Source organism: Talpa occidentalis, unplaced genomic scaffold, assembly GCF_014898055.3.
Source record: "Talpa occidentalis isolate TD23 unplaced genomic scaffold, MPIMG_talOcc4v2.1 talOcc4.8, whole genome shotgun sequence".
In the NCBI taxonomy this organism is placed as follows: domain Eukaryota; kingdom Metazoa; phylum Chordata; class Mammalia; order Eulipotyphla; family Talpidae; genus Talpa; species Talpa occidentalis.
Genome location: NW_023605194.1, coordinates 87,720,195 through 87,734,949, shown reverse-complemented (window position 1 = coordinate 87,734,949; position 14,755 = coordinate 87,720,195). Strand labels below are relative to the sequence as shown.

The following is a 14,755-nucleotide window of genomic DNA, read 5'->3' as shown; positions in this document are numbered from 1 at the left end:
TCATCAGGAAAATGGGATGCCACCACCTGATGTCTAGGGTTGTGAAAAATGAAACATTAAAATACCTGGAATCATCTAAATTTCAGTTATGTTTCTCTGTACTTACACATGACTTCATTTTTATTTTTCTAGGTCCTGGTATGCGTCCACCTCTAGGACCCAGGGAGTATGTACCAGGCATTCCACCGGGAAAAATGCCTTTTGATCCTCGAGAGTTTGCACCAGGACACCCACCTTTTAGACCTTTGGGTCCTCCTGGCCCGAGAGAGTATTTTATTCCTGGTCCCCGAATGCCACCCCCAGCCCCTGGACCCCAGGATTATCCACCTCCACCTGCTGCAAGAGACTTCTTGCCTTCCGGCTCTAGAGACCAGCCCCCTCCTGCCTCTTGGAGCAGTAGCCAGGACTGTTCGCAGACTTTCAAACAGGGCCCATAACTCTGACGTTTAGTCGGAGAAGAAAGCAGACTGTGTACTACTCATAACAGTCAAAGATTTCATTGGCTTTAAAATCAAAAATTTCCTTTAAAAGGTTTATTTTCAGACATAAGCTGCCCTGGCAGTATGCATTTTTGAGCCAAACAATTAAAAATATTATTTCCCCCCAAATAAAAATCACCTCATAAGCTAGAGCCTCCTTATAACTTTAAAATGTGCAATAAAGAATACCTGTGTTTTAGTTGATGTAGCATATGTAACTGCTAAATGATTTAGAGTGTCATGAAAAATATGAACATTTCCTGTGGAAATGCTTTAAGAACATGTATTTCCATTTACTGTCCTATTTTTAGTGTACACCAGTGAATACAGAGCAATGGTGTTTATAAGCTTGATTTTTTAAAAAAAACCTGGTTGCAAAGACTGTTACACTAAAAAATGTTTACTAAAAGATCACTAAACTTTATCTCCCCTCTTGCAGAAGTTCTTTGTAGTAATAGTTCATAAAAATTTGGTGGTTATTTCCCAAGTGTCCGTTGATTCATTGGATTGTTTTCTAATGAGATTTGGACCATTTTGGAAATGTGTGAATTCGGGCTCCCAGGACTGAAGATGCCGACGTTGGTAGCAAGCTCCCTGGTGCTCCCTGCTCAGGAGGGGCAGTGGCCAAGTCACCTGCCAGGGCCATGATGATGCCTTCTTCAGAGAGGCCATGGGTCCCTTTTACGTGTGCTTTCTTGTGACTTTACTGCCTTGTCTTCTATACCTTGTCAGTGGTTTTTCAAGGAACATGGCCAGAAAGATGAATATAATAGCATGAGGAAGGTTGATTGAGGACTGAAGTCTTCTGATAGGACCCAGGCCACCAACCATACCTCAAATATAAAAATCACTATATCTAAGAATCTGGGATTACACTATTTCTTCTATTACTACACATCTTTTCAAGTATTTCTAAGAACTAATTCAACCAAACATTTTTTAGTAACTTTATATAGCACATTTTAAGAATGTCATGATTTAGATAAAATCAAAATTATAAAAAGCTGGTCGTCTTCTTCATTGTTATTCTTAGACTGTCTTCTCCCATTCTCTGCAATCTTGTAACATCGTTGAGACCTGCCTAGAACATGACTTGTCACTGTTTAAATGTGATTCAGTAAGAATAATCCTTTAAAGACAAACAAAGGCTTCATTGTGAAACTTTCTTTTATGCTAAAAGATACCAATTTATAAAGACCTTTGAAAGAACACTTTCAAAATTCATAAGGTGTAAGAGTCCATTAAGGAAAAGAAAGTTCCATTTGTAATATATCGTTCTGTATCAAGAACAGAAGATATTTAAGGGGAAAATGCAGTACTTCATAGCATAGGTTATTTTTAACCAAAGAAGATAGGTTAATTCACAAATACAACTTTTGAATATATCTCTTGAGGACACAAAATGGTGAAGTTAAATAATTTCTAATTTTAACTAGCATTTACATATAGATTACACCAGTTAGGAAGAGCAAGTGAAGAAGGTACACCTATTTTTAGAATCAAAGCTGATGTCTTTACCTTTGTTTATTCCATATCTCACACTGAAAATTAAGTGATGGAGAAATTCTAATGTTTATCTGGGCAATTCTATACCTGCCATGATCACCTCTCAAGAGCCACCTCATTGGCACCACTTCTGTAGCACAGTTCAGGTGAGCTGCCAACAATGGTGTGAGCACAGCATCCCACAAGTCACGTACTTCAAAAGTTTATTTATGACTGATTGTGATTCTGGGTTGGTGTGAAAGTAAATTCATTTGTTTATTTTGGTTACTGTTCAATGACTGATTTTTTTATCATTGGAAAGTAAATTCAAGCAATCTGGGATGTGGGGGTATTCTGTGTCTACTGCTTTTAAACTGTCATTCAGTTCTGAAAGTGAAGCTAATCACACTGTCCAATTACGCTTCTCTCATGAAAGGCACTTGCAGTACATAGAAACCATACTTAGGTGAACGAGAGATGCCTCATAAATTATGTTGATATACAAGTAGTATGGTCACAAGAAAAGAGAAAACATACCGGTTTTGCTACATTTTAATAATAGGTTTTAAGGGATTTTTTTTTTTTTAGGGTCTCATCAGCAACATCTCACAAAAGGTATCGAGTGCCCCACAGGGTACAGCGTTGCCAAGCACCTTGGAGAATCACAAGTCCTGGAAAAATGTGCTCAGAATCACAAGACCTGGAGAAATGAAGTTCTTGCCCCTGAGGAGCGTACAATCTGGGGGCTGACAACTCACAGTCTAAGCTTTGAGGAATCAATAAAACAATTTATTAAGGCAAATTCTTTGTCCCTATTAGCTGCTGTGGGCCTAACTGTTTTGATAAATCTAACCAAGACAGGCGTGACTGAATATGGTTGAGAATTCTTTCAGGCGCGTGGAGTTTTTAACATCTTAGTAAAGAGAACTGACCTAAGAGGCAACTGAAAGTAGAGACTAGATCTCTTGAAGTGCAAGTGCTAGAACATCTTAATTGCGGTTATTTTAAAAAGCAAATGTACTGAACGGTATGTCCAGGGATAATGCACTTGTTTAGGCCATGTACTGGCACTGCATTCCCTTCCTGCTACCACTGGTCATTTAAAACAGTGTCTACTAAATGGCTCTGTGTAGTCTGCAGAAAGCTTGCCTCAAATCTTAATGTACTGTGTGTCAAGTACCCACCTTGTATCTGGATTTTTATGTCTCCTTACTCAAAAGTAATGTAAATAGTCAAATTATAACAAGATGATGACCTGCATATTTCCATCAGGATGTCAGCACATCTAAACAAACAGCAGCCCTATCTACTGATTCAAAAATAGCATATCCCCAGATCCTGCATCCTTATCACTCAAAGTTTGCAGGTTTTCAGGGTTCATGATCAGTTGTCAGAAAAACAGCAGTTATCTTAGCATCTGACCCCAATTATTTTCAAATGACATGATTTAGTAAGACATTACAAAACCATCTAAAAATTTGTGATTCTGAGGTGCTGCCAGCGTGCCCCCTAGGATCACTTGCAGAAAGAGTAACATGATGTAGAAGGACAGCTAGTTGCCATGACTAAAAATATGTTCACTTTGAGAAAACAATCTGCTCACCTGGGAACACGTCCACTGAGGGCATGGGTCTGGCCAAGGCACACTATTTCTCAGCAGGTAAACTCTGAGATCAGGGTGATGTGAGGCCACCTTTGAGGACAGCCTGGACATTCTCAGACTGACTTGCTTGGGCTGCATAATTCTTTAATTCCTCTCTAAGCAGTTTCATACCATCCCACCCACTTAAACCCAATGTTGGACATTAACTCAAAAACCCAAAGAGCACGTTGGTGCAGGAGTGAACAGATGTGTAAACTCTGGCACATTCTTATTGCTGAAGTCAGTCTGGAGATGAGCATATCCTACCCACAAGAGTGTTGCTCTGGGATGCAGGGCAGGAGTAGTGGTGAGTCAGGTAAGAGACTATTAATTGCACAATTAATAGAAAAGTGAAAATGTTTCCATATCTACGAGAAGCCTGCATCCAAAGGAGGCTGACAAGTCAGTGATGTGCTGGTCGTGGAAGTCTGCGCTGCAGCTTTGCAGCGGACTCACTCTGGCCTGCTGGCATGGTGGGGCTTGCTTCCTGCCTGCTGAAGGGTGAATATGCATACAGCTTTGATGGTCTCCACACGGCGGCTGGGGTCACAGCCATTCCAGGTTATCTGTGTCAGGGTCATTCCTTGTGCAAAGTTTGATGTAGATGAAGATAAAGTGGTTTCTTGGTCAATAATTGCAATTTCTTTCTTTTAAAATCAGTGGGTTTCTTGTATCTGTAACCACAATAGAACAAACACTGATAACTAATCTATTCCCAGGGCACAAAAAGGAAGAAATTCCAGTCAATATTCAATTAGTACTGACTGTGGATGCGTGTCACTTACAGTTCTATCACGATGGGCCCAGGTTTGATTTCATCCATCTCCATGAAAGCAAAACACTTGGTGCTGGTAAACCTCTTTTTAGGCTTGTAGTGCTTGAATTCAAAGAAAATAGCTGCACCTGAGTAATGAAGCCAAAGCACATTAGCCAGACAGCACACTGCCTATGCAGCGCATGCTCTTTGACCCTGGAAGCATATGAACAAGCATAATTTTACAAAGGGACCTTTGTCAAACAATTTCTCTGACGGAGTGCCTACAAAGTACAGCAACACTTTGTGTGCTGACTGACTCAAGAATGTACACACAGGTAGAATCACAAACTGCTAAGAGTATAAAATATGAAATAGCCCCACATTGGGGGTACTTGCTAAGTGTTAATATAGCCCCCGGGAACTCACTAGGTAGAAAAGCGAAGGAGATCACCAGAACATCCAAGCCCAAATCATACCTCCTCCCTCCGAGAAAAACTCAAAAATTCATTTTTGGGAGTGTTTTCACATTCAAGCAGCCTAAGTCAATCACTGGTTCAGTTTTCAAATGTTACCTGTACACTAACACATGTTCCAGCGACCAAGGCACTGCTCTGCTTTTCCTGGAATGACGCGTTTGTGTAAGACAGCACACCACTGAAGAGAAAGGTCTGAAGAGCAAGTTATTCCTCCCTTCCCCATAAGTCAGAGGGAATAAACAACTCAGGTAGTCCTATCTTCTCAAAGCCTCACAGAGAAGCTTCATGGCCTCCCCAACAGAAGAAAGAAGCCAGAAACAGAATATGAACTTGCCTCACCAATGCAGCCAGTACAGGGAACTAGCTGCTCACTAACCCTCCTTTAAGCAGGACTCAGTTTGGCATTAAAGACAATGGGCATGAATGAGATAATTTCACTGGTGACAAAACTCGAGTGACTAGAAGTTAAACAATGTTCAGAAATATATATACAGCCCTGCAAGTAGGGTCTGGAAGTTGAACGCTTCACAAGGGAATGAAGGAAGGAGGGAAGGAAGGAAAAACCTATCACTCAAGAGAGAGGTGGGGAAGCCCCCGGGGCAGACGGGCCACCTGCTCCGATACACACAGACCAGTGACAATCGTTCGCTTGTTGGTGACATTCCACCCCAAAAGGGCAGCTTCTTCGCTTCCACAGCCACAATTCAAGGCATTTTATTATTTAAAAAACCTCACAAAATTTTAAGATGACAGATCACATTTCTTAGTCTCTTCAACTCCGAGACCCAGCTCTTTGTCATCAAGATTGTGGCTGAGGTCTAAATAAATGTGAAAATAAAATCAGAGTTGAAAAGAAATATTAAAGTCCAAATATGATACCACCCTTTTAAGGAACTTGAAAACTTGAATTTCTTTCTTTTTTTTTTGTGGGACCCTCGCCAGCGGCCAGGGAATGAACCGGTGCTGAAGAGGCTGCGGGCAGCCTCACGGTCCAGTGCCCAACCGCTGCGCCACCGGGGGAGTCCTGGAACTTGAATTTCTTACTCATCTGCATCATCAGTCAATAATACATTTCCAACATCCTTGGTATGCATAGCTTTGTACTTCATGGTATTTTTAAGATCAAAATGTGAAACGAGATGGGCTAGGAAGATTAACTGAAATGCTTGTAAAATGAAGAAAATATGCTCGTTGCCATGAATATCCCTTAAAACTACAGTAATGGTACATAATAAATTCAAAGCCAGTGAAAATGAATAGTCAAATTTAAATACACTTCCACTTTTAGCGTCTTGTGAATAGAGTCATCAAGAGCACAGCGCAAAAGAAATCAGTCCTGGGGGTGCTGCCCTCCCGTCCACATCAGGAACCTTTCCCCATGCAAGGCAGTTAAATATTTTTATTCAGAAGACATTTATTCTGAAATTTCATCACCATTATTTCTTAAGTATGTCCCATCTACATGTTCTTCTAACAGCGATTCTGACCTTTGGTTAACTTTTCAACATGTTTCTGAAGCTCGATGTCCACGTTAAAATGCACATATGTATCTTCTTTTCTCGAAGCCACAGGAGTATCTTGCACAGGAGTGAGATCTATGCCATTCAGATCTAGAGAGGTGAAGAAAGGTTGTGCTTAGGAGCATTCAAACTCACAGACTCAAAACCTGCCAATGAGCCACAAAAGTGATGTTTCCTAACATACTTGTGAAAGCTGAGATTCTCAGGCCCACTGAAACTCCCACTTTGTGTGAGTAGGTAACTGGAAAGCTATGGTTTTGCAGGGATGTGGAAGAGCTGAGGAGAGGGAGGGATGGGAAGACCTCAGGGGTAGCAGGAGGAAGCCTGGACACCACTGGGTACAAAAGAAAGCTTGATGACAGCGAAGGTCCTTATATCCTTAGAGTTAAGAGGCAAGAAGTTTCACTTTCGGAAAAACAATCAGGTCTTTTTACCTTCCTTACAGAACAGTCCACAGTGCACACAACTGTACTGCTGTGTGTGATAAAAATCTGGAGTGTGAGTATATACCATCAAGGGCCCTGCCCCTATTTTCCAACCTTGATCAAGCAAATCGCACAGAAAGGCCTTGAAATCTAATACTGCCAGAAATCCTGAAGTATTCAAGTCCAAGGACCAAAACAATGGATTTTCATGAAATCTGCCAATGAAATCCTTCCATAAACAAACAGTTTTTAATATATATTACCTAAATTCTGCTACGCCACATCTTGGTTTACAGCAAGCAGATGATATACTAAAAGGGTGTATGGTTTTAATTTTCCGGACTCAGGAGTCTTCCAGTTTAGTCAAATTCAACATGGGCTCATTTGATGACTCAGTGTTTATGAATTATTCAACAGACCCATCTTGTGGAATTTAAAATGATTTCGTACATTTGATCATTTCAGTTCCTAAAGATTGCTACACAAAAGCAGATTTCAGTACAATGCGTACACAAAGGTACAAGTATCCACCACTACTATCACATCTTTGTTTCCCCTGTATGTTCCCCAGTGAGGCTCATGGTTTGTAAATGGCCTACCAAACAGAGTTGAGTGCAAATACTGTCCAGCAGACTGTGGATCTGACACGAGAAGGCACCAGATGTTAACACACCACAGCATTACTGCTGTGGGACATGGGTTGCTCTGTGTTAAATTTCTTCTCTGTGGCCCAATTCCTTTGTCTTTGCTTGATACTAATGAACCCATGGTCTGAATGGATTTCTACGACTGTGGTAAGTTCTAGTCACTTAATTTCAGTCTGTATGTGTTCTTTTGATTTGCCTCAAACTGCAGATTAACTGCAGATTGAATTAGGTTATTTCTAAATAGTAGGACAACTTCATCCTCAATCACCCAGTAGTTATTTTAGAAGGCAGTTCAGTGCTTTATAAAGAAAGTGCTGTATAAAATGCTCAGCAACAAAAAAGAATTCAACTCTCTTATCAAAAGCTGAAAAGGCTGTTTGCAAAGAATAAATGGTTTGTCATATCAGAGAGTAGGAGCAAACAAATACAAAGAATTGTCATGTTTACTAACCACAGCAACAGAGTTAATGACAAGAAACGAACCCTTCCCTGGGTGACCTGCAGGGTATGGGTGTTTATGGTTGGGCGCCAGCTCCCCATCTCCACGGATGCTCATGGCAGGCTGAGGCTCAACCCCTCTGAGGTACCTACTGGTGCTCACACCTCTCTTGCACAGAAGCGAGAAGATGGAGGTGGACGCAGGGGGAACAGAATACTGGGCTTGGCACAGAAAACCACACCCCTCGCAAGGCAGAGGCTGTTTTTCCAACCTGTTTCTGGAGGATTTCTCTGTGGTTAAAGACAGTGTAGGTGTCTAGTTAGCATCTCTGGTGAAATTTTAAGGAAAGACATATACAAAGAAAAACCCAAAAGCAAACATGAGTGTAGACTATGAGTAGTAGTATTTTTAGTAAGGCTCTCTGACATGCTGGATGGTGACATGATGACCTCTTTCCAGGGATTTTGCCAGGGTGTAGAATGAGATAAAATGAGTTGTCACAGATAGAAGAGCCCCTCCCTGCTCGAAACACGCCTCCAAGGAGAATCAACATGATGGAGTGTGCCAGAGGGAGAATACGCAATTACTTACCCTTCACACTAACTGTGATGTAGGGGTCGATGCACTGCCCAGCATCCTTCAGACCGATTTTCTCAATTCTGAGAGTGAGCAACGTCATTCCTGGTTCTGATGGCAACCTGGGTAACAAAGTACCTGGCAACAGACAGAAGAACAGCAGTGAAAATGAGCTCTGCCAATCATTCCAGAATAAATATTTTAACCACACAGACGAGATACAGGCTTGCTCCAAATGTAACTATGCATAACCAGCCAGGTATTATTCTGGTATCCCAATCCCCTAGAATCTTGATGTTGTTATTTTTCTTTTTTATTTGCATACAAGAACTGGGGTGTAGGCCAGAGATGTGGTGGTGGTGAGAGGATCCACCAGAGACAGAGTGGAGAGCAGAACAGGCAGATTTACTGAAATACATTGCTAAGGGGAGCAGCAGGTCAGATAGGAAGGTCTGCTTTGCCATGTGGGTTAGCTCCCTGGCTGGGGATTGAACTAAGGTTGTAACAATGATAGTGCTGACACTTAACCCCTAGGCCACCAGGAAGACCCACTTGGTATTATTCTTTTCAGACAAATAGAAGATTCATCTGCATTTCCATAATCTCTGTGAACACTAAAAGTAAAAATCACCGAACAAAGCCTGCTAAAAACTCAATTCATTCCAGGAAGTCCAATTACAAATCATCACGTAATTAATAAAATATCAGTATACTCATATACAGATTCCATATAGACTCATCTATATATATATATAATAAACTTCAAATCTCAATATGATTGTAGAACAAAGACAGAAAAAACTTTTTAGATATTATCCTAAAGCTTGAGAAATTTAATACCAGAATCTAGTAGCAAGTCTTTAGTGACTTAGCCGCTTTCCACATATAGTCTGGCTCTGGAGTGCCTGCTCCTAACCACTATGTCCCATTTCATTGTCCACAAAGTCTAGAAAGGACAACTCCCGTCTCAAGGTCCATCACATAATCTCATTCATAAAGTCCCTTTTGTCAAGAGTATTCACGGGTTCTGCGGAGGGATGAGGACCTCTCAGGCTATTCCTCCTGCCTCACACTTTTAAATACAGAAGCTCTATAAGTGATGGGTAACAGTTTAACCCAAGATTTCTCAAGCAGAGCTCTGGTGGGGGTTGCAGATGTGGGGACAGACGAAGCGGGGTGACTTTATGACAGGTCTTTGAGACTCTATGGCAACAGAACCATGTTCATCTGGGTGATGCATTTTCAGGTTTTCAGGGGCGGTGGGTGGTGGTGAGCGCCACACTGCAGGAAGGATGGCAAAAGTCTCTTCTGATTTACCTGCCCAACCTCCCCCGGGCACCATCACCTGGGGCAAGCACACCATGACCCGGAGCAAACATGTTCTGCTGGTGTCAAAGGAAATCTGCTGGAATTTTTAGATTCATTGTGGCTTCTGAAGAAGAAGTATTGAGCGAAGAGATGATTCTAAAACTAGATTATACAGACAGCTGTGACAAGGTAACAGCCATGCTGGGGAGTCCTTCCACTGTGTGAGTGCTAAAGTCCATCTTGATAATGAACACGACTAATTAACAAGCTGTACTTCAGCTGGCAATGCAAGTTGTCCTATTCAAATGAGCATCAGCTGTGGAAAACAATTTATATGTACAGTGGTGGATGCAGAAAAACCAAGGAGTCACTTAACTGCAAATCATAACCTCTGCTAAGACACTGATGATTGAGATTTTAACAGCCACTAAAACTTATTTTTTTTAAGTCAAATTCAGTTTCAAAAGCTCAGAAAATTATATCATAGCAGAATTTAAAGCCCAGGAAGACAAAGTCACACAGTTGGTGACAATATAACTATGCTGGCATGCACAATTAGGGAGTTTTGACAAAATATCATGTAAGAAATTGAAAAGGTCCCACTCTCAATAGTACAGTAAGGTGACACATTGACGACATTTCACATTATGCTGAAAAGGTTTTGTGATCAACTATAAAAACAGCGTCTCTTTTCAGTCTACAGCTTTTGTCACTAAGTGTTATGTTGTCATGTTGTAGCATTTAATAAGTTCTATAAATGATGATGAAGATGCAGACATTTTCTGCTGCAAAGGCCTCAAATAAGCAAAGGCCAAAAGGGAATTAGTGTCTGGCTTTCACCTGTCTCTGAAGAACTTGCTGGCATCTGAACTGAGGTGTCACCAACAGCTGGGCCTCCTCTTACACAAAAGGTAAAACTCATGGTTTTCTTCGCAGAAAGGTGAGAGTGTCAGATGGAGTGAAAACAAGTTCTGGATGATCTCACAAAATGGTGAAGTTTATTAAATAAAGACCAGTTCATTTCAGAATGTTTTTAAACAGTGTGGCAGTATCTAAAGGAGTAACAGTTGGGGGTCTCTCAGCTGAGCCTGTCACTCAGCAGCCATGTGGGAAGGTAGGGGTCTGCCTGCTGGGCCTGCAGTTGCCCAGCCACAAGCACCATCTCCTCCTGCAGCTGACAATGAGAAAAAGAGAGCAGCTTCCGTGGCCCCTCATCCCTGACCAACAATGCCTCTGCTTAGGGGAAGCAGCTTCAAACAAAGCAGATGCTTGAGGAGGGCTCCTGCCATACAAGGCCTTGTTGGGGACAAAGAACTGTGACAGATTATGGAGGAGCAGACTGGACCACCACTTGAATTACTTAATTCAACTCAAGCACAAGGAGTCTGAAGTCCATGAAAGAAAATGGGCCATGTTAAGACAATGAAATCCTGAAAGACCCTGTCCTCCTACATTGATGAGAAAGTGGTTTCTCTTTTTTAATTTTATCAGTTGTTTTTATTTTGAAATGTCAGCTACCACAACAAAAGGGAGGTTTTTCCTTCTGGTGGCAAAGGGAAAAATGGCACAATGGTCTTTGTTTCACAACAGAGTATCTCCTTGCCTCAACCAGAAGGTGGAAGAGACAGTGCCTCCTTTGGAAGTGACTAGGATGCATCCTTTAAAATCAAAGGATGGAGTTGACCTGGGAAGGCATTTTACTGCATGGTGTTTCCTATGACACACACAGTTGTCTGCTACAGGCACTGGCAGTGTGAGGGTGATTAGGTCCTTATATTGCCCCGGTGCTTCAGAAGTTAAACGTCATCACGGGCCTCCCCTGGTGGCGCAGGCGGTTGAGTGCCGCGCTGTGAAGCTGTCTGCAGCCTCTGCAGTGCCGGTTCGATCCTGGCCGGCTGGCGAGGGTCCCACATGGCAAGGCAGACCTCTCCTGTCTTGCCTGCTACGCCCCTCAGCAGTGTATTTTGTCAGTCTGCCTGTTCTTTTCCCCGCTCTGTCTCTGGCGAATCCTCTCACTCTCCCGCGCATCTGGCCTGTACCCGGGTTCTTGTGTAAATAAATAAATAATTTTTAAAAAAAAAATTAAAAAAAAAAACAAACATATCATCACCAAGGAGGATGAAATTTTTTAATCCTCACTTGAGAGTTCAAGCAAGTGTCTGAACTGGACTAAGCAATGTCAAATAACATATAGTCTGTTAGTTTTTGTTGTTTCAGATTTTTCATATTTGTAACTACATTCACATACCTAGTACTACTGACTCAGGTTCTGACATCCACATTTTTTAAGTCCACATTTCTTTGTACTGCTAAATATAACTTAAAAATGCATACTCATGCTTTGCATTTAAATAGCATTTTTTTAAAAGATTTATTTATTTATGCATACAAGAGCTGGGGTACAGGCCAGACATGCGGGGGTGAGAGGATCAACCAGAGACTGAGTGGGGAACACAATAGGCAGACTGACTGAAATACACTGCTGAGGAAAGCAGCGGGAGACAGGAACGGTCTGCCTTGCCATGTGGGTTTCTCCCTGGCCGGCCAGGGATCGAACTCGTGCTGCAGAGGCTGTGGATTGCTTCATAGTGTGGTGCTTAACCCCTTGGGCCACCAGGCAGGCCCTAAGTAGCATTTTTTTTATTTCAAAAAAAGTATGCCTGTTATTTGGAGACAATTTAGATAATGATATTGCTCAATATAAAATATACATCAATATAAAATATACATCAAATGTGTATTTAAATTCTGGCAGCAAAAAAATCTTTGCAAATTAAAGAGACCAATTTTTTGTTTGAATTACTAAATTCAACTCAGTTGCTAAATTCAAACTAGAAACTATGATAAAATAGTCAAAAACACATACAATTTATTTTAGCTACTCATTGGTTAGCAGTTGAGAGACAATTGTTTCTTTATACTTTCAAGAGAAAGAATTTCAAAATATAGGAAATTTTTTCATTTTTTAAATTTACTTTAAAAGATTGAAAATAGTCATAGGGGCTGTTTTCATTTAAATAACAATATATCTAGATGTGTGAAATTAAAAGTTGTGTAATGTCTATATGAGTATAATGACTTAAATTTTCTCTAGTAGGCATCTACTATAAATTTAAGCAGGCACTAGAAGAATTCAGTAAGCTTCATGTACCTCTGAAAAAAGTACTACAATGCTATGTCAGAACACAAAATTGATTCAGTGCAGGTTTGATTTTAAATAGCACATTGACTGAATTTATGGTAGACTTTCTATCAACTCAGCAACCTGAACCCCAAGAAGACCTTCACCTCTCTGTTTCATGGTTTACCGCACCTGCTTTAAAGGAGCTTGTCTGCTACAGAAGTACAGCAAGTCAGCAAATAACCCAATCAGATAGAAATTTATAGAATTGGAAGCTACATCCATTATGTAATTTGAAAGGAAATAAAAATTAGCCAGTCAGTAAAATAGGAAGATATCCATTTCAGCCAGCTTGAAATTTCCTAATACACCGTAAAAGAAAGAAAAATATTTCACTGGGAGGGGACAGTGGAATTTTGTACCTGGCCTCCTCCAGACTCTGCCAGTGCGCCTTTACATTGGCTGATTTTATTCTTATATTTTCTACTGAGATCAGTCATAGCTATGAGTGAAGGTCCACACTCAGTGTCCCAGCAAATCACTGGCCCTGAGGACCTGACACAGACAGTGAGGCACTTTAAGCCTATACTTGTCAACAGTGACTGCCCATAATATGATCACAAAAATCTGCTTACAATTGGCTTACTCCAGAGAGGTTTCACTTTCCACCTGCAAATACAAAATAAGTTCCAAACACCCAAACTTTTAGGTCATGGTAAGTGATATATTTAACAAGTGATACCCACCCGGAACTCTAGCAGGAAAGGAATCAGGAGACCCTGCTCCAGCACCACCCTCTTCTTCATCTTCTTCAAATTCCAAATTCTCCTCTTCACCAGGTGCGAAAATTTTTCTACATGAAAAAGAGCAAAAAACAAAACAGTGAGCTAAAAACTAAATGCACTACTGAAGTCTCATAGCTATTCATTTCCCAGGTAAGATGTTGCTATAAAAAAATGCTGATTTATAAGGGTTGCCACATTTATAAGGTTGCCACATAAAAGGTCCAGAAATAGCTGATAAGCAGGTATAAAATAAGATGATAATATAAGAGGACAAATATTGCTGCATGTTTGTTTTACCTTAAGGGGACAGGCTGAACATCAAATGGAAATTCTTTATTATAGGTAAGAATATTCTTCAAGACTAGAATGAAAAGATAAAGACACATGAATTTTTAATGACTCAAAATCCAAAATTATACTGTAAATGACTCCATTTTACTATGCATATTGTTTTTTAATCAGTTTTACTAAGCATATTAACATACATTAAAAAAATCCTCCCAACTATCACCAACTGGAGCCATAACGCATTTGGCTAATGTAGGTCTCAGCAAAAAGAGACGAGACTCACTGGGTACTCCAGGGGCCAGCAATTTCAGACACTGGCAGATCTCCAAGCACAGTCAGGTTGAGGTCTCAGGGCCCTCGTGGAAAACAGACCCTAAACTAGTCCGTCCATGTACAAGGTCCTAATGACACCAGGGCACCAGTGAAGGGGAATATTTCCTTCCTGAAAACTTTAAAGTTCGTAGTGGCAAGGTTGTAATGCTCATATGCTTTGGGCTGGGAGCTAGCTGGCCCATTTATATGCACAGATATACAAAGTTGTCTTCAAACTAAAGGGTGCTACCTCCTGCCTCTGGGAGGTGGCCGATCAACATTTCAGTAATTACATTCTAGCATGTAACTTAGAGATGTTCTACAGTTTTGGCTACATCTGGAGAAGTATGATAAGTAGTAATTTAGTATTTTCATCACTGGCCTGCCGGGTTCCCAGTAAACTACTAGCAATTACATGAAGGTGAAGTAATGGCATATGCGGGTAATCCAAAAGGAATCTATGATTTGTATTTGCCTTATTCAGCCTCTTTTACT

At 40.9% G+C, this 14,755-nt stretch overlaps 2 protein-coding genes across 9 annotated transcripts in view; one reads left to right on the top strand and one right to left on the bottom strand.

Annotated features, from left to right (window-relative positions):
- Positions 1-2,787, top strand: part of MIA3 (MIA SH3 domain ER export factor 3) — a 49,454-nt gene extending 46,667 nt beyond the window's left edge. For 3 of the 7 annotated variants that reach the window (XM_054690412.1, XM_037496369.2, XM_037496368.2), the window contains one exon: positions 133-2,024. In XM_054690412.1, coding sequence (XP_054546387.1) covers positions 133-437 — 305 coding nt within the window. In that variant the 3' untranslated portion in view covers positions 438-2,024. The other 4 variants (XR_008550002.1, XM_037496370.2, XM_037496371.2 and 1 more) reach the window with 4 other exon arrangements.
- A 1,041-nt stretch (positions 2,788-3,828) lies between these two features.
- The window catches only part of AIDA (axin interactor, dorsalization associated), a 32,760-nt gene continuing 21,833 nt past the window's right edge, over positions 3,829-14,755 (bottom strand). For both annotated transcript variants that reach the window (XM_037496377.2, XM_037496378.2), the window contains exons 5-10: positions 13,958-14,021; positions 13,622-13,728; positions 8,462-8,584; positions 6,327-6,449; positions 4,392-4,509; positions 3,829-4,280 (exon numbers count right to left, since the gene is read on the bottom strand). In XM_037496377.2, coding sequence (XP_037352274.1) covers positions 4,184-4,280; positions 4,392-4,509; positions 6,327-6,449; positions 8,462-8,584; positions 13,622-13,728; positions 13,958-14,021 — 632 coding nt within the window. In that variant the 3' untranslated portion in view covers positions 3,829-4,183. The remainder of the gene's footprint in view (positions 4,281-4,391; positions 4,510-6,326; positions 6,450-8,461; positions 8,585-13,621; positions 13,729-13,957; positions 14,022-14,755) is intronic.